The sequence below is a fragment of the Nothoprocta perdicaria genome, unplaced genomic scaffold, assembly GCF_003342845.1.
Source record: "Nothoprocta perdicaria isolate Ctin4 unplaced genomic scaffold, notPer1 scaffold_33, whole genome shotgun sequence".
Taxonomy (NCBI): domain Eukaryota; kingdom Metazoa; phylum Chordata; class Aves; order Tinamiformes; family Tinamidae; genus Nothoprocta; species Nothoprocta perdicaria.
In genome coordinates, this window is record NW_020455566.1 from 2067036 (window position 1) to 2090608 (window position 23573).

The 23573-nt window shown below is 37.6% G+C and overlaps 1 protein-coding gene across 4 annotated transcripts in view; it reads right to left on the minus strand.

Annotated features, from left to right (window-relative positions):
* Positions 1-23573, minus strand: part of LOC112950710 (zinc finger MYM-type protein 4) — a 31856-nt gene that overhangs the window by 2360 nt on the left and 5923 nt on the right. Inside the window, exons 2-28 of one of the 4 annotated variants that reach the window (XM_026043318.1) lie at positions 20933-20975; positions 19989-20528; positions 18309-18376; positions 17571-17741; positions 14522-14600; positions 13841-14093; positions 13271-13445; positions 12942-13154; positions 12182-12332; positions 11616-11731; positions 11232-11504; positions 10770-10920; positions 10362-10534; positions 9923-10073; positions 8635-8775; positions 8317-8354; positions 7668-7812; positions 7363-7484; positions 6849-7020; positions 6419-6472; positions 6141-6320; positions 5518-5612; positions 4796-4967; positions 3480-3631; positions 2268-2379; positions 870-1118; positions 127-256 (exon numbers count right to left, since the gene is read on the minus strand). In XM_026043318.1, the coding sequence (XP_025899103.1) occupies positions 127-256; positions 870-1118; positions 2268-2379; positions 3480-3631; positions 4796-4967; positions 5518-5612; positions 6141-6320; positions 6419-6472; positions 6849-7020; positions 7363-7484; positions 7668-7812; positions 8317-8354; positions 8635-8775; positions 9923-10073; positions 10362-10534; positions 10770-10920; positions 11232-11504; positions 11616-11731; positions 12182-12332; positions 12942-13154; positions 13271-13445; positions 13841-14093; positions 14522-14600; positions 17571-17741; positions 18309-18376; positions 19989-20528; positions 20933-20975 (4319 nt within the window). Of the gene's footprint in view, positions 1-126; positions 257-869; positions 1119-2267; positions 2380-3479; positions 3632-4795; positions 4968-5517; positions 5613-6140; positions 6321-6418; positions 6473-6848; positions 7021-7362; positions 7485-7667; positions 7813-8316; positions 8355-8634; positions 8776-9922; positions 10074-10361; positions 10535-10769; positions 10921-11231; positions 11505-11615; positions 11732-12181; positions 12333-12941; positions 13155-13270; positions 13446-13840; positions 14094-14521; positions 14601-17570; positions 17742-18308; positions 18377-19988; positions 20529-20932; positions 20976-23573 lie in introns of those variants that run through there. The other 3 variants (XM_026043320.1, XM_026043321.1, XM_026043322.1) reach the window with 3 other exon arrangements.

The following is a 23573-nucleotide window of genomic DNA, read 5'->3' on the forward strand; positions in this document are numbered from 1 at the left end:
TTTTCAAACTCTTCTATCTTTGGAAAATGCTGGGAAAAAACTGCACCTCTTTTCCTCAAAAAATATTTTACCCTTTCGGACAGTTCTTGTCCACGTAAGGATTGAAAATCAGTTTCTGTCACTTACCATTTCGACAAGTAAAACTCATAAAGTCGGACTGGACATCGCAGGGGATTTTCTGTATTTTCAGACATTTCCACTGCTGTTGCCATCTCCTCATCTTCACCACGTTTCCTTTTCCCTATGGATAATTTATCTGGATACAGGAAAAGGACATCACATGCATTCAGCAAGAACAGCACCTTCAAGAATCAACACTGCGCTTAGCATCCATCCGATGGGACTTGGCATCACAAAGAAATGAGACTCTATCTGACATTATAAATCTGTCATTCAAATGTCACACGCAGATCAACTGGTCTGGGGTAGTCAGCCTGCTGGGTGAGCAAAATATCAGATATGCTGCAGTGCGCCCATAGCAAGAGACATGAGCAGGGCAGAGCTCCCACCCTTCCTCCAGTGATGCCACTGGTACCACTGGGGGACAATTTTCCTCAATCCCAAAGCTTTTAAAAATGAGTAGTTTAAGATTTTAAATTTAATTTAAGAATCCTGCCCCTCATTTCAAATTTGATGAGATGGAGAGCATGTGCCCTCAGTCAATATTCGCATGTTCTCAGTCTCATCAAGGACTTTATTTTATGAGGGAAAAGTAGAAGTTTTACTTAGAGAAAACTATCAAGAGCTAGTACCTAACATAAGACTATGGAGGATATACGTATCTATTCTTTTTTTCTTCAATTTTAAAATAAGGAGCAGACAATATAAATAGGATTCCAGAAAAACAGAATCAGAAAGCAGGCATTTACCTGATTCTACCTCTTGTTTTTGAAAGTGTGGGAAAAAACGTAAATATGTCATCTTAGTATTATACTTCAGAGTCCGGGTGCGTCTCATGACATGGGCAAAGGATAATTTCAGGTGCTCACTGACATTCTTTAGTTGGAAGTATTTGGTGTTGAAGAATAGCAGTGTGTTCAGTAAGACTATAGGAGAATATGCACCCAGCTGTTTACATTCCCACAAGTGTTCCTCTTCAATCCTTGAGAACATGTAACCTGAAAACAATGGGCAAAAAAAAAAAAAGGAAAGGGTTATTTATGCTGTTTTAGGGCTGTTCCTCAGATTTGATTATAAGTGAATCCAGGCAGTCTAGTGGATTTTAAGAACTTTCCCAAAGTAACAGAAGGAAGTGTCACAGACATACAGGGTAGGAGGATAGGAACAGAAAATATTAGGAAGGAAGGATCTCAGAGACTCATGTACATTCTGTTTTACCAAACCTTGTATATGAATGAACTGCACATCAGATTAAATTCACACCTATAATAAGCAATTGTGATTCCAGTAGCGTCAGGAAGACTGCATGCATGAGCGTGAAAGGAAGCATGGAAAACCAAGCTGTGAAACAGCTTGAAGAATGAAGAGAAGGATGTAAAGGAAGACTGCAGATACTAGCACAATCTCCCTGAGTTTTAATTTCACTGAATTAAAGGACAGTCAGCCAGCTGAAAAAAAAAAAAAGAAAAAAAAAAGTAATGTTCCATTCCCTAAGAATTAAGAGCTTAAATGGTAAAAATGGTAACACCTTTAACATTGTTGTTATGCTAAGCCAGCTAGGAAAGGAGATATGGAGGCTTGTAAAATACTTGTTGAGAAAACTATATGCAATCAATCTACCAGTAACTGGGCTATTTCTTTATTAAAACAAAATTAAATTTAAAATGAAAAGTCAGTTGTAGATACAGGTATGGAGTTTCCACTGTCATTCAAGGTTCCCTGATACTACACTGTGGTCCTATGATTTATCAGAAAAAATATTTCCATTATCTATAGGGAAATATTAATGTAATTGTACATAGTATTTGCAGTAACCTGCATACAGTTTTGGCTACCTAATTTCAAAAAAATGACTAGCTAAAGATTAAGGGGAGAAAAGAATCAGCATTCGACTACAGGAATGGGAGGCCTTTCTTTCAAAGAAGTTGAGAGATTAACTGGAGATAAAGATATATTTAAGTGCAATCTGTGACCAAAAGAGGGGGAGAGACATAAAATCCACAGTTCTGGTCTACCACAAACATGGTGGGGAGGAGGAAACTAATGTGAATGTCTCAGATCATATTCATCTTCATGGCAATGAGAAAGTAATAATTTATAATAATGACTTTGTCATGCAGCTACACAAAATAAAAGTATTGTCCTACCATTTGGAAGAATTGTAGGTTCCCAGATTTTCAAGAGTTTTGTAAGCTCAATCATAAACCTGGAATAGGGCTCGGTAAAAATGTTATCTATTCTACCATTCTCAAACAGGTACTACAAGAGAAAAAAAAAGGAAGACATACAATTTATGATTACTTAACATTGCAGAAAAGATATAGGACATCAGATTCTTTTTCTTTCTTATGTCCAAGTGTTTTTTATGGCCCAAAACATATTTTTGAATTCTTCAGTAAGATAGCTAATTAGATTTTCTGCAGGGACTGGGTGTTTTGTAGGGTTACAAAAAAAGCTTAACTTAAAGCACCAATGAAAAATTCCCTTAAATTCTGGTCAAGGAGCCATTAATATTTTCATTTTTTCTTTCTTTCTTTCTTTTTTTTTTTTTTTCCTACAGATGAGAAAACATGCAGGTCAAAAGTGAAATACAAAAAAATGTGGAAACTCCTAGATCTTATCAATGGTGATCTGATTAACTCTGCATTTTTTTTCAAACACAGACAAGAAATGGCAGGTTCTGCTTCAAAAAGTAGATCTTTACTCCTTATCACCCAATGATTATTCAAGGCAGTGAATGAAAAAATATTTCTACAAAAAGCCTTTTATTCTAGGTTTGTGCTACAACTGTTAAAATATGCAGTGCCTAAGCAGGTAGCAAGGACTGGTTACATGACTGCTAATATTCATTAATTACAATTCTATTATTCCCCCTACATATACCTTTAAGTTTTGCCAACACAAAGTATCTGTTCAAGCACTGAAGGAGCATTATCTTTCCCGTGTAATCTCTTCCATGTAACTTGCATATTAGAAAAGCATTGTGCAACTATTTAGATCTGAAACATTCCAACACAAAGCAAGTGTTACTGGGGATCCACAAGTTTGTATCTAGCTTTCCTCTATATGGCAAGGATAAAAAAGGTATCAAAAATGAAAGATTTGTGTCTAGATAGAAACACATATCCCTCCATACCACACTCCTCCTAACTACAGGAAAGGTCTGCGTACTTGGATTACAAAAAGGTCCAGACAAATTAGCAAAGTACATGAGTAAAATAGACTAAGCAGCAGAAATAAAGAAAAATTCTTGCCTTCTCTGCAAATACTGTGCAGCTGCGTGATGTTATGGATACTGCACAAAAAGCCAGTCTAATTTTTTGGTGTCTTCACAGCAATACCCTAACTCAATGAGTTACCTGCTGAATTCCAAGGCACAAGTATAAGATGCTGTCAGGATCATATTTTTCTCCATTTGGTCTCCGCACCTCTTGAATAAACTGGCACAAGCCAAAACTCAGCTCAGCAAAAGTGCATGAGAGAACGTCCTCCTTGAGTTTCACAGGACGAACTGTGGTGAAGAAAATGAGAAAAAAAACCCTTAATTCAAGGAACTAAATCTTCACATATTGCTTATAATTTCACGCAGGTAGAACTTCTAAAACATCTCAACCTGTGAGCAACTTCCTATCTGTAAGTTAACAACTTAATAAATAGTTGGCCAATAAAAACAAATCATCAGCATGTGTAACAAGTACAAATGCTGTAGCAAAAATACGTATTTCAAGCTAGGATAAATGGGGCTCAGTGACCCCAAAGCTGTGGCATGGCTATGGTTACATACACTTGAGGCTGGTAGCGTAGGTTTACTGCATCAGCTTCACCTCTACAGCTGGACCAGGGGAATCTTAACTGAAAGACCTTGAGTATTTCCTCGTAGCTTTGGACATGAGTGCAGTATATTTGACTCCTTAAAGGGAGAAGGAATTAAGTGTTTCAAGGGCTCTGGGATTCAAAAGCAGGGAGCAGAGCAAAGAGAGGATCAATCCATCTGAGAATCTCCAATGAAACTACAAGCCTTGGCTGCTCTACACCACAGAAAGTGACCGACTGTTTGGGACTAAGGAGGGAACCTTTCTGGGGTTTTGCATATAGTTCCCTGGAACTGGCTGTAAGCATTCTTTTTTTCTTAGCCACAAGAAGAAAAGACAATAACTCATGTGATTACTCTTCTTCTGGGAAACAAAAAGCAGCTATTCTCATGAAATGACAACAAAAATTCCAAATGAGGGAGGAAAAAGCAGACCTCTCTCTAACCAGACTTTTCCCCTTTGAGATCTCTGTTATATTCTCTGTATATTGAGTATCTTGAGATTAATATTGAGTATATTGAGATCAATATACTCTATTATATTGAGATCTCTGTTAAGCCCCATCCCACCGTGTTCTTTACATTGTAGTACTATCTAACATGAGTTGCTCCCTTCCCCATCATCCCAACAAAGCTCAGTTACATTCCTGATTTAAACTCTCTGCTGGACTCCAAAAATTTGTCCATAAAACTCTCATTGCAAGCATGTAAGATGGACTTGAGATCACAGAAAAGGAGAGTTAGACATTGCCAAATCCCAGGATTGGATAAGGAATAATCCTAACACCTACCTGAGTAACATATCCACACCAAGTGCTCCTCAATTAAATATTGTCTTTTCCACTGAAATACAGACAAGTTTACCTGAAAACTTTAGGTCCCCTTGGTCCTCCTGTGCGTTTTTCCATTGGACCCAATTCTTCCAGGCATTTACCCCATACATGTACTTTAGGGTCATCCCAGAAACAGAGCACCCTGGATAGGATCCCTGCATGAGATTTCGGGGCTCTACAGGAACCACAGACTTCTTCCGTCCCTACAGGAAAATGCACAAACCAAGAAAGTTTACATTTAATAAAGTCTTATCTATGGAAATTTAATGTGATCTTGGATAATAAGACCAGTATACTGAGATCATAACAAAAGCCTATCTCATGACAGAAGCTGAATGAATATGTATGTTTCTTATGAATATACTCAATAATTAACCATGCTTTGTGGGAAAGGTACAATAATAATAGTAACAGTAATTCTCCTCATGATAAATGCACACAGAAATATATTTCTTTCTGTCTAAATCACAAGCAAATTCTTCTGTCCTGAAGACTACTACACTTTTAAAAAATACATCTATTTTGGAGCTTTTAAAATGATACATATTATTTAAATACTCTGTACTAAAAAGAATACTTATTCTATCTAGTTGCAGAGTGGAGGGAAGACAATTTTACGCAACAGCAGAACAGAAAAAAAGAATATATACCACAGTTAAATTAAGTTCTTCACCCTGAAGCAAGAGAATAAGCATGCACGTAGGTTTCTCACATTTAACGCAGTAATATTATGTTCCAAAAATACTTTCTTACCCGTCTTTTCGGCTGTGGGAAGCCATCTCTATGTCTCCGTCTTGTTCGTGAGCGTGAATGCAGACCCGGTCCTTTACTGAGAGGGTCAAATGAGTCTAAAGTCAAATTAACACCATTAAGAGTTTATATGATTTAACCTGCCCAAGTAGAAGTGTCACTTAGATACTACTGAATATCTTGAAGTTGACAATCACATCCGTATATTCAAATAATGCTTTACCTTTAGATAATTAGGCAATAAATTTACTTTCTGTATAAAAATGAAAATTCTCAGAAGAGATAAAAAGCACTCCCAAACAGTTGATGAATTTATTCAGGCAAATGCATTCTTTTGCACAACTGAAATTAATTGTACTTAGGGACACAGAAGTTATAAATGCAAAGGAGTCAAGCAAGATTGCTACCCCTGTCAGTGGTTCTGTAGATTGCTGTCTTTAAAGAGACCAATTCTACTCTAAAAATAGTCATTTTTAGTAAAACTGATGTATTATTGCAACTTTAAATACCTGGTTGTACAAAATGAAAACACATCCCCTTTATGAGCAGATTGCTGGTACAATATTTACTCAGAAAATTGTGCATAATTTTATGCAAGAATACATTTTTCTTCACATTATACAGACCTGATGGAAAATCTGCCTCCAGGTCCTGTTCTATGTCCCCTTTGGGGAACTGCTTCAGTTCTGGATCTGGATCTGGTATGGTATTTGATCGTAAGGCATAGTGATTTAACTCATCCTCCCAGCTGTGTGGAGTGGACACTGCTTCTGATTCTAGATCTCCACTGTAAGTGCTACCTTGGTCTGTAATGAGAACGATTAAATACATGACGTGCTGGAGGTAGGAACAGGAGTTTCAAAGGATTAAAGCCTTTTTGGAAAAAAAAAAAAATCCAACTGACCTTTCTCGAATATCTTGGGATCCAAGAAGAGCTCATGTTCAGATGTTTGAGATCCTTAAGAAAAAGAAGGAAATCTTTTATCTACAAATGATTCACAGCTTACACAACTGACACAAAAAAAAAAAAAAAAAAAGAACACCAAAATACTACCAACAGGTAATGCATCTTCTCTACCACTAGAGTACTACCAAAAGGTTTCTACCCTTTGTGATGCTGGCATGGGAATAACAGAAATGCAGAACTAATTCATGTTTGATTTGGAAATAACATTGAAAATAAACATTAGTAGAACAACAGGACTATTTAATATGGCAAGCTTACTTAGGAACCCGCCAATCATGCCCAACAAATATTTCTCTAGCTATTTTCTCTGAAGGAAGAATCTCTATCTCACTTAATTCATTTTTATTTTTAAAAAAAGATCCCATACCGCCATGAGAGTGTGTTTTTTCTTTCTCCTCATCTTCTGCAATCATTTCTGCCATCTGAAGGAGATCAGCTTCAAATGGATTTGTGGGAATCTTTTCCTTGATATCCTGAATAGTTTCGATGATCTTATCAGCATTATCCAGGGTAGTTGGGAAAAGCATGGGAACTGGTACCTAGAAACATGTGGAAAATATTATAACTTGTTTGTGGGAGAAGGGGAACAGCAAATACAGAAGGGAGATTCCTCTCCCTTAATCTTATATAGAGTTTGAGATTACCCAAAATTTTAAAATAACTTCAGACTGGACAACTTGCTTCATACCTGCAGTGACTCTATAAGGTTTTGTGTGTGTGATGAGGATTAATTAAGTACAATGTGGATAAGGAAAGAAATAATATCAACTCTAAATACCACCTGAATCTAAGCTGGCCTAAAAACAAAGCTCAATGAACAAATGCCTTGTTCAAAACTGAGACCATACACCACCTTTTCAGTGAAATGAAGGATAACTTACGGGTACTGGCATTCCAAGTGGAACTGGTGTATACTGTGTATAGAGGTGAAGAGGTACTGGCACGAACACTGGCACAGGAACAGGTACCACAATGATCTGAGGTTGAACTTCTTTTTCTTCTTCTGTTATATTAAAAAGAAAACAAAAATGGTGTAGCTCCTCAAAAGAGCACACAGCCACTCTGCACACCAGTTAAGGTTTAAAAGTATGTTAAGAAAAATAATTATCTGTTACATAAACCATGCATTATTCTCTCATCTGCAATAAGAACCTTTATAAAAATGAGTCAGAGATTAGATACGCACCCGTCTGGCATTCTTTGTTTTGTGTATGAGGTTTGCACGAGGTGGCCTTAGTCTGTGTGATTGGCTTGCACAATAGTGCCTTGTTTTTTAAAAGTCTGGGTGGTTGTGATGGTGGTAGCTTCAGGGCATCTGTCTGAGTGCTCGCCTGTTTTAAAAAATATAAATGAGGGCAGAATCAGTGTTGGTTGTAGTAGAATATTATAAGGAATAATATTTGTTCTCTGCTAGGGGAGTTTGCAGGATTTAAAGCAGTATTACAGTCTTCGCTAATAAAAACAATCATTTAAAAATCCAGAGAAACAGCTTATTAATGCACTTGGTGCTTTCTGGTCTTTATAAAAATTTATTTTAATCAAACAATGGGCTTTTTTTTTTTCTTATTAGGAGTGTAAAGCCATCTCAAGTGCTGCAATTTGACAGTCTTTATCTAAAACATCAAATCAATCTGTCAATGGATACAAAAACACCTTTATACCATACAAGTTGTATCCATTTTTAAAAAATGCATCTGCAACCTGGATGAATGTTAAATCCCAACCACCAGAAGGAAAAGTAGTTACAAAGTAACTGTGCTATATTCTTGGATAGTTTACTTATTATTGATACAATTTGGGCAAAAGGGATAAAAAGACTCTCTTGTAAAACTTACATCTCCTATTATTTTTGCTGTCACAGTAGGGACTGCACCTGAGAAGAGAAACAATACAAAGTAGTTTGTGATCTTGTCATGAAAACTCATCATTTGCCTAGATCAAGAAAAAGAATTCCCATTAAACTTCAGTCTCCGCTGCGTGTTAATAAATGTAAATAATTATTTTTACGTTTGTAAAAGAAGGAAAAAACAGCAATGATCTGCACTGACACGAACGGTAATGACAAACTGGTTGTTGTCCTCAGTGGACAAGATCTATGAACAAACATTAATATCCCGAAATAGAATTTTAAAAATACAGAAGTCACGTCCTACCCTGTAAAACATTGTTGGAGTTCACTGTAGGCTGGGCAGCAGGCGTGCTTGCGAGGGACACCACATTTGCTATGACAGGAGTTGAATCTTTTCTCAAAGAAGGAGGGCCCGATGAGGAAGATGGTGCCATTGAAAGGTTTGCTGGAGAGAACAAACAGAAGAAAGCTAGAATGAGTAATAAGATAATTTTTATATACCTATATATGCATGTATACAAAATAGCTACAACTCCCACCCTCCAGACATCTCCAAATGAAAAAGTCTGCCTTATGTGAGGGAGATGTGGGTATCAAGCTGCAGATTTCCAGTTTAAATAGAAGTTGGTTCCATAAGCAAGTTTAAGCTGTTTTCCGGTCACTGAAATATTTCAGAAGTTCATCACAGTATGAAATGAGCTTTTTCTAGGTAGTATTATATATATTACAGGAGTACTTGGGAAACAACAAAAGACTGTGCTCATTATTGTGCATGTACAGCATGGGAGACAGTGAAGGTCCTGCCAAGCTTAGACCTTCTACATAATCATATATTCTTTCTACCCAAAAGCACCGTAATTACCACATTTCATCAAAAAACCCCTGTTCTGAGGCATTCCGTTACTCTGGCAGCCCAGTTTTTCAAAGGTGTTACACACTTGCCTCAGCGGAAGTTGCTGGCACACTTTTGAAGAAGCAGGCCCATCATACATACTGTTATCCTTACTAACAGTCAAATGTACTGACAAGACCAGGAATGCCATATGGTATAGTAATGGCCTGAAAGCATAAAGTTATTTATGCTTTAGTGTTATTACTCTCAATTATTATAAAGTTATTATAAAGTTACTACTAGCCTTGAGTGATATTAATCAGGGAAAACATTTCCCACCAGTGTAAGCAGGAGATATGTACAAAATTCAAGAGTAGTATATGGCCTGGTGCACACTATGACCTTTCAGTTAATATTCTTTATTGCTCATTGGGTGCCTTACAGTTGCAGTCACCATCAATCAGTAGGAGAACCTGCTCCTCCTTAGGACCGGTGCTATTTCTTCCCTTTGTTTCACTCCTCCTTCCTGACTTTGTGGGCTTTTCCTCCTTTCTTCCCTTTGCATTTTATTCCCTACAGAAACTCACAGTTCCTATTCCTGTGGGCTTCATTCCCACCCTCCTTCCCATTCCATCTGCTAAAATAACCACCAATGAAATGGCTACAGCATATATTAATCTTAGCATTAACACTTAAAGATTGTATAACGATCCATTCTATCAAGCACACCAAAAGCAATACTATTCACATCCTGTTTTACCTGTATTGTTTTGGGGTGGACAGTCAGAAACGCTTTGCTGATTACAGAACATCAGAATACAAAGCAGATTGCAAAAATGCTTGATCTCCCCTTGCCATTTCATGGACTCACTGAGTTTACCTTGTCTCTTACAACCATCACACTTTGCCATCTAGAAAAAAAGTGGGGGAGAAATTAAACACACATATGAACAACAAGCAGAGTATCACAAAGCAGTAGAACATTTGGTGTCTGTATTCCAACAACAACGTTACAATTTCTCTATATTGAAAAGGGATACTCAAAATTTAAGAGGAACTTACTCATCTACCACACACATGCAATATCTTCTTCGGATATAAGTGCCAACTACAAGCAGTTCACACAGTTCCTCAATTTCAAAGCATCTTTTGCTAGGATGCTTATATTCCACAGAATATTATGGAAGAATATTTCTTACCTGGTAAAACAAAACTGTAAATTTAGACATGCAATCCTCTGAGCAGAATTCCTCCATCTTTCCCCCAAAGTGATTCTGGACCAGTTTGGGAGAAGCCTGTAAACAGTAACTGCACATTTTACAGTGGTTCCCCCAACGTTTAGCCAAGTCATGTTTATAAAGCAGTTTACAACCTGAAAGAAGAAAAAAGAGCAATGTATCAAAAACATGCTTCAGTATCAAAACTATGCATGTTTGTTTGGCACTTGTAATTCTTGTATTTAGTCACGTCTGTAATAATTTATTGAAATGTAACATTAAAATACAAAGTTCTAGGTAAACACTGTGTTTCTTTTATTGTCACCTAAAAGTTTAAGGTCAAGCACCTCTGCCTTAATTTATCTGTCATATAGCTTTGCCCTTTCTTACCTTCACTACAGAATGCCCTATCTATGCCGGAGAATCGCACTGTCTCCTTGATAATTTTCTCAATTTTGCAGTATTCACACATTGCCATTACGCTGCTTCTCTTCTTGTATTCATCACAGCAGGTCTTCCCACAAAACTGAAACATTTTACCCTGTAACATATCAAGAACATTTCAGTTGAGCCAAATCTTGTTTTCGCCTCCTAGATGTGAACACTTAAATAGTTCATAGAAACTCAAGGGCATATTTATGCCGTTAGAATTCACTAGCAGACAACACTAGGAAGTAAGTTTTATTACAAGAGCAGAGCAATTTTCTGCAGAAAGCCTTCAACAACATGTTTTGTTCTGGAATTCAAAGGATCATCTCCAGAAGCAAGAACGAGGATCAAATTCACTGCATGCAATATAGTTAAAATTTCTTGGATTTCTGAGTGAGAAAAACTTGCCCTAATTTTTATTACCTTGTAGTCAAGCAGTTCTGGTTTGGTTGCAAACAATCTGTTACAGTGCTGACACCTGAGTTTTACAACAGTGCGGGCAAAGGTGACTTGCTGGGACTGGGCAGCCAGCCTCTGTAGACCAGCTGCAGCTGAACTGCTCATGGAGCTGGGGGACACAGTCGAGGTAGTGCCACCGGCCGATACCGTTGCCCCCGAGGGAATGCTTACAATGACTTGACCTTGCGACAGGGGCACCACAGAGGAGTTCACTCCTGCAGGCTTGTTGAACAAATTCTGCAGGAAAGCAAATTCCGGAAGAGACTTTATTTCATAATCTTATGCATTACCTATTACATATTATATGTTCTGTAATATTTAGTATTACTGAAATCATAGATGCTGTACCTGAAAAGCTACTACACAACTGTAGCTGCAAAAATTACGTATGCTGCCATCTGACATAGCCAAGTGATACTGAGGGATTGAGGAATTTTTACAGCTGTTGCACTGAACTTGAACACCTGAGAGGGAAACAGAAGAAAACAATGTGATTTATCCCAAACAAGCAGCATTGCAGAGAATTTGCACTCTGCATACAATTATGTGCAAGATTTTGAATGACAAAGCAAGATACAGACACAACTTGTGTGGACAATCAATGTATTAATATACAATATCCAATGTATTAATATATAAATACTGGAAATTTATATATGCCTGTGAATCCACAAAAAATACAAAGTGAAAAGGGGGGAAAAAAAGCCTTATTTAAAAGCTGAAATGTCTGCATTGTCACAGTGAAGTTAATCTACAATAGAAAGCCCCTATGTTCTCATGCCAGTGCCATCGTTTTAAAAGGAGAAATGTCACTTTCCACATTCCCCAAATCTCTCTTTGCTTTCAAGATAAATTAAGCTTGGATATAAAATACATGACATTTTGCTTCTAAAGAAATAAAAGAATCATGTTACCTGCAGAGGCAACCATTTTAACTCTATATGCTGACAAGCAGTTAACAGAGCAAAACAGTTCAGTTTTTCCCAAGTTATTTGTGCTCTCGATCATCTCAGCTGAAGATCTCAAAGATTTACACAGTGCACAAGGTGTAATTTTAGCTGACTTCTGTGGAAAAAGTTAGAGGTCATTCATCTGAAACACAGTATTTTTTATTAACCTGGAAATTAGTCACTAACACATAAAATGTGCATAAAATGACAGTGTACTTGAAACAGGATTTACGTTACAGCTGTATTATTTATAATGCAAATGTTTTTCAATCCATCTCCCAGGAACTCTTTTTTTTCTTTTTAAAGAGATTCACAGAAATAAGTCTATTTTTTGATAGCCTTACTATATATGGGTGTTTACATGATCACTGAAATGTTTTTACTTTTGGAAAATAGTTTGAGAGGTACTGTACCTGATCATTTTACTATCATTTTATTACTGTGCCTTTAAAAAAATAAATGTTTTCACAGAAGAACAAAATAGAATATAAATTTCTAAATATTTAAAGAATCATTAAAAATCTGGAAATAATCATAATACAACTGTCAGAATGCTCCCTCCAGTATAGGAAAACAAAGCAATAAGTTAGGTCAAAAATTAAGGAGCAAATAGGAAAAGGAACAAGCTAGTAACTAAAGTTATCAACTAATATTTTAGCATCTATTTCTTAAAATACTCAAAATTCAAGGACATACTTTTAGTATTTGAAGTGTCAAAATATACCTGCTTGTATGCTGTAACACACGTTGAACTGCAGAACTTCTTTGACTGTCCCTCTATTTGAAGCATGTGACACTGGCCGGATCCACTGTAACAGTAGCCCCCACAGTTCTCACAGCAGTTCATGGTCAAATTATTAGCTGAGCGGAACTTGGAGAAGCAGGCATCACTGCAGAGCTTGTGGACAACATTCTGGTAATTCACTTCATGTCTAATCTAAATAATGCAAAGACATATAATAAGAATAGAAAGAGTATAGAATAGTTGATCTGTAGGATATCAAGTTGTTCTGATCTGAAAGAAAATCAGAGGAAAAAGGAATTTGCACTTACCACTGCATTTTTCTGGCACATGCTGCACTTGGTTGAAATGCTGTTAGTGTGAATAGTAACCACAGGCTTCCTCTTCAGTTCGTATGTGGAAAGACAGGACTGGCTGCAGAAATCTTTACTGGAATTTGTACTGTCAAACTGGGCAGTGATTACATCCTTTGGATTTAGAATGTCTCTATGGAGGGAAAAAATATACAAAAACAAATAAAGAGGTGAAGAATAATGTTTTCATGCCAAGCTGCTCTCCTTTCTTTTGTTGCAGACCAAACACTCTCTTTCTAGAAGGGGCTGAATTAATTTTTTTTGATGATGATGATCAAAGTACTCAAGTTCTTTTTTAACTTTTCCTGCCAGGCAGATCTATGTGTATGCAAAATCCAATTCACGAAACAGTACTCAAAGTATTATTTGACCAACAAATAACAGTATAAGCCAGAACGCTTTGCAGGGAAGCTCAACAAAAGAAGCAGGCATTAGAAAAACAGCATGTTGTATAAGAAAATAATTGAAACTTTTTGTTTTTTTCTTGAATATCAATTATTGCTAGAGCAAGTTAAAGTAGTGTCCTACTTTGAGCAGCTTGAGCAGGTTTTCTTGGTAGAAGCTGGTGGGCGAGAAGCTGGAACAGTGTATCCAGTGAGGCACAGTGTGGAGCAGAAGAGCTGAGTAGAGCCTTTCCTCTGGTATGCAGTTTGCCCCTTCTGGAGGATTTTTTTACAGCCAGAACAGGAAACCCGAACAGCTGTGGTTGGAACTGAAGGAAGCATTTTACTCATGCCAGAGGATGCCGCAGCAGGCTGGAAACCTGACGACAACTGTGGAGCTAAAAAAAAAATAACAAGAGAAAACACTGAGTAACTGTTATATATATATTGCAGATCATTCACTGTTGTGCAGGGGGCAAGCACAAGCCTATGACTTGCTTTAGACTGTCGGGATCTAAGGGAGCATTAAAAAGCGAAAGAAATCTCTACAAATACATGTCCTGCACTGGCTTTCTGCAGAAAAGATGGCATCAACTACTGCTGAAATTACTACTGTGCTTTCAACACCCCTTTCAAAATCAATTCTCCTTTGCTTCAAAAAGGTAAGTATTTTACAATTGTTGAATTTCATTGTCTCTAAACCAAACTAGTTCTTTTCTTCTACTGGGCTTACACATAACAAATGAAACGTAGACTCCTCTGCAAGACCATTTGCAAAAGTGATATTTTATAGATTTAAATAAAGTTAGTCTTGCCTATTCCTTACCAAGAGGACTGCCACTGACTGAAAATACAGCACTGATTTTCAGCTCCCCTTCCTGAGTTTTTGGCTGTTGGCCGTACTCCTAAAACAAAGGGAAAGGAAAAGGAGAACAAATACATACATGTAATAACAGGTTACACGATTTCCATTCTTTCATAATGCTGTACTGAATATAAGGTCCAGGAAAGTAAGAATGAATCTTCTAAGTCTTTTCCACAGACCAGGCTTACAGACGTTGCTGTGCTGTGGTAGCACACACAACCTGCTCCGAAGTTTGCAGCATACAACCGAGACCGACACGTGGAAAAGCACCGGCACGATGCATTCCCCTTTCCAGCTGCACTCCATACTCTTTTGAATTTGGTGTAGGCAAAACTTTAAATATCCCTGCTTTCTATTTGCAAGGAACCTTCCATTCAGAAGTGCTTTACTATTTGCAGTCTTTATCCTTACTCGATGAAAAAAAAGTTTTATTTTCAAATTTATGGACAATAACAACAAGATAGAGCCTATGACCTAGACCATCAGAAGTACTCCGTACTTCATTATCTTAAGTACCTTGGAGGAGCCTAAGGTGAAACTTCATGGCAGGCTGAGAAGTTATAAAATGAAATATCCACGGTTCTGCCCCAAGACCTGTTCTGGGCCTCGACGCCGAACTGGTTGACGGAGCTGAGCCAGCCAAAATGTCACTGGTTTTATTGCAGTCTGTTTGTTTGTTTGCTTGGCCAGCTTAGTTCCCTGAGCCAGCTGTACGAGGCTGGCGTGGCTACAAGCAGACTCTAACAGTCCTCGCTTAGACTGGCCTCAGCAAGAGGGTTTGAAAAGCCCTGCATTTACTACAGAATAAGGAAATCTCTACAGACAGTCTCTTGTGGAAGAGCTGACATACTATAAATCACTAGCTTGCTCACAGCAGCTATTCATACTTCGACACCGGGCTTCCTGCTGGTGTTTTCTCCAGAAATCTAAACCATAAAGTAGCTTCTAACAGTCCATATTCACATCTTAATAGGTCAAAACCAATAATCTCTTGGAACTACAGAGTTGGTAAGACTTAACCTACTTACAGCTATTTGAGAAAAGGAAGGGTATGGTGTCATACTATGACTGCAGTAAATGAACAGCTGCTGTGACTGCAAGGTAAGTCAATTCAGCATTCCCAGGCAAAAATAATTTCTTGCTTTTCAGTGGCAGTGAACGCTCCCTTAGCTTAAGCCATCTCTTAAAATACACCCTCACCTCCACATAATATCTGCTAAAATTTAACATTTGGTTACTCATTTGGGAAAATTACAAGTTTCTGTACTAAGACAACCAAATTATTTCTCGAGAGGTTTCCCAGAAGAACAGTCAATGGTACTTGTTAACCAAGTAAACTATCAGATTGAAGCATTCAAATCTCTAGTAAAACACAGTTTTAAGCTGTGCGTGGGCATGTCATGATACTGGGGTTTAAAGCACTGTGTTTTTTTAGTATTACAACTTAAACACCATATCCTAGTCAATACCAGGAATAGAAATAGAACCAAATAATCCTGACTTCAACCACGAGTCGCCAGGCAGAGTTTCACATCTGTGAAAAAGCTGGAAGTGCTGGAAGCGAAGAAGCTCCAGCTCCAACTACAGGTCATAGCAAGGAATGCATGAAAACAAAACAAAACACTAATTCTGATTTAAAGCAAAACAAAAATGAAACCTCCTCAGTTCTCATATTTTTCTAGTATAAAGGAGAGGTGATAATTACAGGATTTTACTCAAAGGAATTAGTATTTTGAACAATAAGGCATTTGATTTAAACTCCCCAGATCTTCACTTTTACTCATTAACATGATCTTTGACAGTCACAGACATACTGCATTGCATTCCACACAAATCCAAATACCAGATGCCATCTTGGAGGGCAAAAGAATAGATAGGTTTAACTCACCTATATACAATTTGACATTATATATATTTTAGGAAAAATTAAAACAACCTCGTGACACTGAAGGGCAGTGAAATCTGAATGGTTTGAACACGCAGTTGGTAGTGGGAGAAGACTGGCCCCAAAAGAGAAAATAATACCAAAGTACACAGAATGGTACTACAAAAACTAATGCCTGAATGAGAACTTCAAAGCTTAAGTGTCAAGGCAAGTGGGATCACACAACTCTGCTTTTAATTGAGTAGGAAGACACTCTAAACACTTAGCTTAAGCCTGTATTCCTCCCTTTGAAAGGCCAAGGGCAGGAAAGATAAATCACATCTCTGTTCACATGACCAAACTGAACAGTTGAGCACTACAGTTCACACTGTGCCAAAAATGGGCAGTATCTTGCAATTTTGGCATGAAACCCAAATATTATGAGGGAGGAGACAGGAACTGAAACAGAAATGATTTCCTGGGGATCACAAAGCAAACCAGTGGCAAGGGAAGGTTAGAACTCAAGGAACCTCACCCCAGCACCACACAATCCAACAGGTCAGTCTTTCTCCATTTTGAATCATTGGACTCTTACCTTCTTCACCATAAAAAAATATTAGTCGCAAATAAGAAAGTCATGTAAATATGTTTAAATTTCCTTCACTGGTCTGTATGTATTTAAGTATTTTGGTAAGACCTGCATGTATTAATTTCAAAAGCAAACAAATAACTAGCCACTGTGTTCATATAGATAACCTTTAGGAAGGAAGTAAAAGGAGCAGTTTTTTCCAAACCACACAGCTCTTAGCTGTGACATCTCACAAAATATTCAGCAATGCATGATTTTCTAGCAAGAATGAGTTGAAATAAAGTGTTTATATTGCCAAAGATTCAATAATGAGACTTTCAGAGAAGTCTCTTTCGTCTCTAACTGAAAAACATAACATTTTCAGTGACATGGTAACACAGTATCAAAAAGTTGGGGTTTAGGGTTTCATGGTAGTATAAGAGGGAAAAAAAATCCTTCTACTAAACTATAATCTTCAAGTTATTTTGGGGGCAATAAATCAAATAAAATGCTGAATTTCTGTCCAGCTTATGCGGTCATTTGTCAGACCAAAATGAGAAATGCAATGGGAAACTTACCTCAGAATTATCAGGTTCATCTTTAATTTTGTCTAATAGTCCCTGCTGTGGGGCCATAGCTTTATCATATTCGTCATCCAAAGGCTCCTCCTTAATTCTAATATTTGGTGCAAAGGAATTCCCCAGCTCTTGTCCAATAGAGTCCTTACTAGAAAATAGGTAGCTAGACTCCTGAAACAATAATATGAAAAAGAATTCACCCTCCTGCATCTGCCATAAAGAGTTGGGCTGCTGCCAAGGGGGAGTTTCTGTTGCAGACCAAGAGAAATGGGTCCTGCTACTGGAGGGTGGGAGAAATGAAGGGCAGCACCCTTTGCCACCCACCCCCAATCTTTTTGACTCCTTTGGACAATGCAGAATCCACCCAGTTCTCTAGGTTGGTTGTCAGGGGCACTCGGTTGTTTGGACAGAGTCTTGTTGATACAGCTGTTCCCTGTCTCATCTGGAAAAAAAGGCAGCAGGTCAGATGGATGCATCCAGGTCTAGCTTCGGCTCACCAGTCACTGTCAGACCATGCTGAGTACGGAAGTGGTTATCAAAAGAATCCTCAATCCAAAGAGAGGTTCAGCAAATTTGTACAAAATTATATGCAGACTGTTTAAGTAGCAAAGATGTCTAAGAGTCAGAAGATCAGTTGTCTTGAAACTCAGATTTACACTCAAATATAAAATAAGTATTTTGAATTATTCCAAGTATATTGCTACACTTGCAAAAGTGTTTGAAAGATCTATAGCTTACCCTGAAGTTAGTTTCTGGAGTTTGTGGCGCTAACTGCGTCCGTAATGTTTCTTCTACTTGATTATGAACTGAGGAAAACATATACATTAAATATAAATGAATACAGATTCCAAAGAATTTCCTTTAAAACTATCTAGAGTCTCATACTAATCCCCAACCCCATAGTCTGTCAGCACCTCAGAGTATTAAACAACACCCTTTCCCTTCCCTGCAAACAAGAAGGTAAGGCTCAAAATGAGCTGACAATTTTATTATCCTGCAGGCTCATTATTTTCCTATTCCAGAAAAGTGGCTGCAAAACTCTGAAGCAGAATTGTTCACTTGGAATTTCCTACATCCCAATGAGTTCTGAAATCTATCATGTTTCTACATGTACATCAGAAAATACCTTTTTTTCCAAGCAACAAATTCCATTCTTTTCTTCACTGTTCTGATCTTTTGCCTCTTCCCCTCCTATCAGGGAACAATAACTTACCAACGATAAAAGTTGCTTTGTTTTTTTAAGCATGTTATCTTTTTAATATATTGACAATTATTGAATTTGTTACTAAATAGAAAGACCACGAGCATTTAGTATGTCTTTTCCAATTATTGACTATTCTCTTTGAGGCTGCACAGCTTGTAGCCATGATTGTAGGTGTGTGCAATTTTTCTGAAAGATATCTTTTGCACAGAAATATTTTGTACTTTATTTCCACCTGAACGTAACATCTTTAACTCCTGTTTATTTTAAAAGCCTCTGTATTGCTCCTCGATATATCATCTGTGGAAACTGGAAGCACTGAATATAAGATGCTGTCATGAAGCACACAATTCTGGTATTTGAATTTTGTAAGCTGTGAATATTGACAAATAGAGAGGAGCTTCTCACTATCTACCCTTCCCTCCATTTCTCCGGTATTCTGAATAAAATTAAATCCCATGTTCTAGTCTAGTTCTAGTTACCCCTTTTAACTCATTTACTGTTCTACTGTAACTATCAGAGCTTGGGAAATCAAAAAACATATGTGGGCAGCAAGACTATCGGGTGTCTTCCAGGCTCCCTCAAACGAGAAACGGATTATGGGCATCTTTGCTTCTCTCTCTGTTGGACAAAGTCAAAGAAACAAGTATCTGAGGGAAAAGGAGAGCTGCCTCCCAGGAAAAGTGGATCTCAGGTTACTCCTTGGCTGTCTTCCTGCAGACACTAATAAATTTCTCGTAATCCTTTCCTTGATGCCACTATGCAATGCATAGGGCTTTAAGTACCCTCATACTAAATGAAGGACTGGTGCTCTACTCTGAAGAAATCTTTCTTGATCACCTGCTTAAACTAAATAACCTCATCCTCTTTTCTTTTAAGGAATTGCAAGGTTTATAAAAAAGTGCCAGACAAACAGAAGGAAGTTTCCAGTGTCACCCAGCCTGGTTTAGTGAAACACCACAACAAAGGATATGGTGACGCTTTGACACGAGCTGTGGAGGACGAGAGCCACTAATGCTGTCAGGACCTTTTGCAAATCCCAGTCCTAATACAGAATTCACTATATTTTAGGGTTCTTAATAAAGTGCTTCCCGACATATAACTAGGCGAATTATCTTTGGTAAGATGAGATGTTCAGCAACTAGCTCTATCACTAATTTCTATCTCCTTTTCTGCTTCCTCTTTTCTGGGCAGCTGGATCTACGATGTCAAGTTACCTGCTTTGTCAAGAAAACTGCTTTTCAATCTAGAATCCATATCTTTAGGGATTTTTTCCAACCGTTTTTCACGTTCTTGAAAATGTCCTTCTCTATTTTTGTCCTTTGTGGAAAAAGTCTCTTTGCCATTATCTCTCGTTATGCTAAAATCTTTTCGAAGTGATTTAAATACGGGACCCTTTTCATATGGAGAAGAAAGATCCTTTTGGATTGCATTTTGAATATGAATTTCTTTTTCACTGTCCAATTCATGCTCTGTAACTCTCTTGCCCTCTTCCAAATGGTCTTCAGCATGAATTGGGGAAGAAAGAGTGTCTTTTGGAGTGAAATTTTGATCGTCTTCATTGTCACTCCCAACAACAGGTATGCCTGCAAGATCCCCCGAGTTCAGAAAGTAATCATCATCGTCATCGTCATCATCATCCAGCAGTGAGTTTTCAGATCCTGTTTGATTCTGTATTCCATAAGATATGCTGTCGAGGGCAGGTGTTAAGTTGTGGTCAGTGTCCTCAGACATTTCTGCATCCAGGATTTCACCACCTAGGAAGAAAAAAAAAATATTGGTCAACAGTCACCCAAACCACAGACTTTCTGGGTAACAAAGCACATGTATAAATGTCCTTTGCTAATCTGCCTAAAGCCATAATTCCTTGGACCCTTTTAAGGGGTCTTGGGTCAACATCACTCATAAAATGCTGTTGACACAAGAAGCATTTCTGCCCTATTCACCACAGGGTACAGCAGAAACTGAACCTAGTAAAACCAATGCAGGAATAAAGGGCACTATTTTTCACTCATTTCATGAGCAGTATTTGTGGAGAAGGCAGTGCAGAGAAGGAATGAAGACAAGGGTTGGGAGAAGAGTAAAACAGTCTTTTTGACAGCAGTGTATGTCTACGCGGTGTTTTATTGAACTATGACCATATATAAATAAAAATACTTACATTTCTCTGTAATATCAAATACTGCATCAGATTTATCTTCAAACTGTAAAGAGGAAAGCACTATATCATTATCTTGCTCAGCTGAGAAGTACATTGTTTAAATGTATCCTATCAAAAACAAATTCACAAAAAAAAATCACAATTCCTCCTCCATCCTTTCCTGTCCAAGCAAAATTCTGTGAATTCAGACTGTTACCTCACTAAAAAGTGTCATTTATCCTAAGAAGTACATAGAAAAAGCACACAAAGTTTGGAATTAGTATTCCTATCCAGAAAAAGTGAGGGAGAGGGAAGGAAATGTCAAACCGTTCACTTCTACAGGAGATATTTCTATCAGGTCAAGATCCCACACCAAAAGCATTCAGCCCTTTTCTGCTCTGTGCAAGTTTTCATTTCATGTAACCATCATAAACAGAACAATGCCAATGGTAACAATAATTCATTTCAGTCACCTCGTCTTTCTCTGCACCTCCAGCTCTAAGTTTTCTTTCCTGGTAGATCCTGCTTACACATCAATTCTTAAACCATCTTAAGGGAAGTAATGGGATTTGAAAACAAAGCGATAATCTCTATTTTCTTTGAACCCAAACCATGTAGTTGATGAACTGGGGATGCCACAGGACTGAAATGGGGAACTATCAGCTCCTTAGTGGACAAGGATGACAGTAAATTGTCCTAGGATGCAGTTGATGGCAGAGAGAATCCACCAGTCTCCATCCAACCTCTCCTACAAGTCCATAACAGGGACTTAGCTCCTTTGACCTAACTTGACAAATGTGGAACTGAGCTCTAGTGAGGCCCTGTCCAGCACTGAATTTCAAGACAACTCAAATATTGCACTTTAAAAACCAAACTTGCCAGTTTCTGGGAGCAGAGAGAGTTGTGGCTGGAAAAGTCACATTCGTTATAATTGTCTAGAGGGAAAAAAGAGCAAGCAACCACCTTCCAGGAAGGTCTGCAAGGCCTGAGTTCTCTTACTGCTATAATGGGACTAGGAGTGTCTCAGGAGATGCAAGTTTAATGTTGCTCTACAAGACCACATGCAATCTCCTAAGTTTACACTAATGTAAAACCAATGCCATAAACTTTGGTCGTATTTAGTGCTAAAACAAGATGCGGAGGACAAAAACCTGTTTAATAACAATAAAAGGAACTTGCTGTCATTTGATTGTAACATCAGAGTATGAAGTCCTCTGTATGAACAGGCAATAGCTGATATATTTTTCCCCATCTTGGACTTCTTTTATCCTTTCCTTGCTGGTAGGGTGACAGAAGTGCACACGAAGTATGAGATAATGCCTTTGCTGAAGTAAATTTAGATCAAAGTAGTTTTTGACTCATTTGAGCTGCTGAATACCTCCAGGGAAGTGTGCTAGGTTCTATCACAAACCTGGGCACTTTATATGCCCCAAACTAGGCTTTCCTCCTCCTCCTCTGGCATTAATAATAGATTTATTAATAGGTGACAAAACAGAAATCCAATTATTAGGAGAAGATGAAATTTTGCTGTCTGAAACTCTGTGTTTCATTCTAAGAAATGCAAGGTTGAACTTGGCACAAGAGGCCAACTGCAAGTGGGTATTAGGCACTACCATAAATATTTTGGACAACACTTACAATCTACTTGGAAGGAATCCAAGACACTTCCCAACCACAAGGACATCCTAGGGAAAAGAAAAAAACTATTTGGGATTTTGTTCCTCTTTCTTTTGTGAGGCTATGAAAATAGTACGTGATGTGTTTGCCTTGGGAACCTTTAGATCTCAAGCAATTTTCTTCCTTCTAAAAGGTTTAAGGAGAGACATTTAATTCTGTTTATTTTACATATGTTATTTTCCCTTATGTTACGCTTGTATAAAGCGGTACACTTGTAGGTTTCATGCTTTTTCCAAAATAATGTGGACTATTCTCCTCATTTATATACACTCTATTGCATTCTTGAATCCTATTAAGATCTTATTTAATGCCACTCAGGAGGAATTTTCATACATTAACAAAAAATTATATCATCTTTTATAAGTTTTAAACGAGTTGGCTCTCCCCAGAATACGGTCTTGTACTAGGAAGCAGAAATATAAGTAATAATGCCAAATTTACTACTTTGACATCATTCTATTATCACATTTAGATAAAGTTACCTTGCAGATCCCTCTCTCACCAGTCCTAATATTTCCTCCTCTGAGTAGCTGTGATCCATTCTTAACTCCTTTCATTTCTTCTGCTCTAATTTTTTAAGATGTGATGATTAGAAAGGAACAGAAGTGCTCTAGAGGCAAATGTGTAACTGATTCATGGAACATTATTTCTTACAGGTCCTCTGAGACAGATCTAGAAAGAGGCACCTCCGTAGCACAGGTTAAGTCCTCGGTTACTGCACAATGACAAGGTTTCTGTTACAATATTCTAGGCTTGAAAATCCCAAAATAGCCCTCAAACACACTTCCAGTTTTAAAACAAAACACCTGACTACTATACTTTATAACACATTCATTTAAACACCTTGGTTAATATTTTGCCAGAGATTAACTTAACGATAATCAGTGCTTTTATAATAGTAAACATTCCCTAAGTTTTTAGAAGAAAACAGCTTAGATATGGAATTAGCAAAATTAAATGTTTTAGAATATGTGTTTCTTAGTGG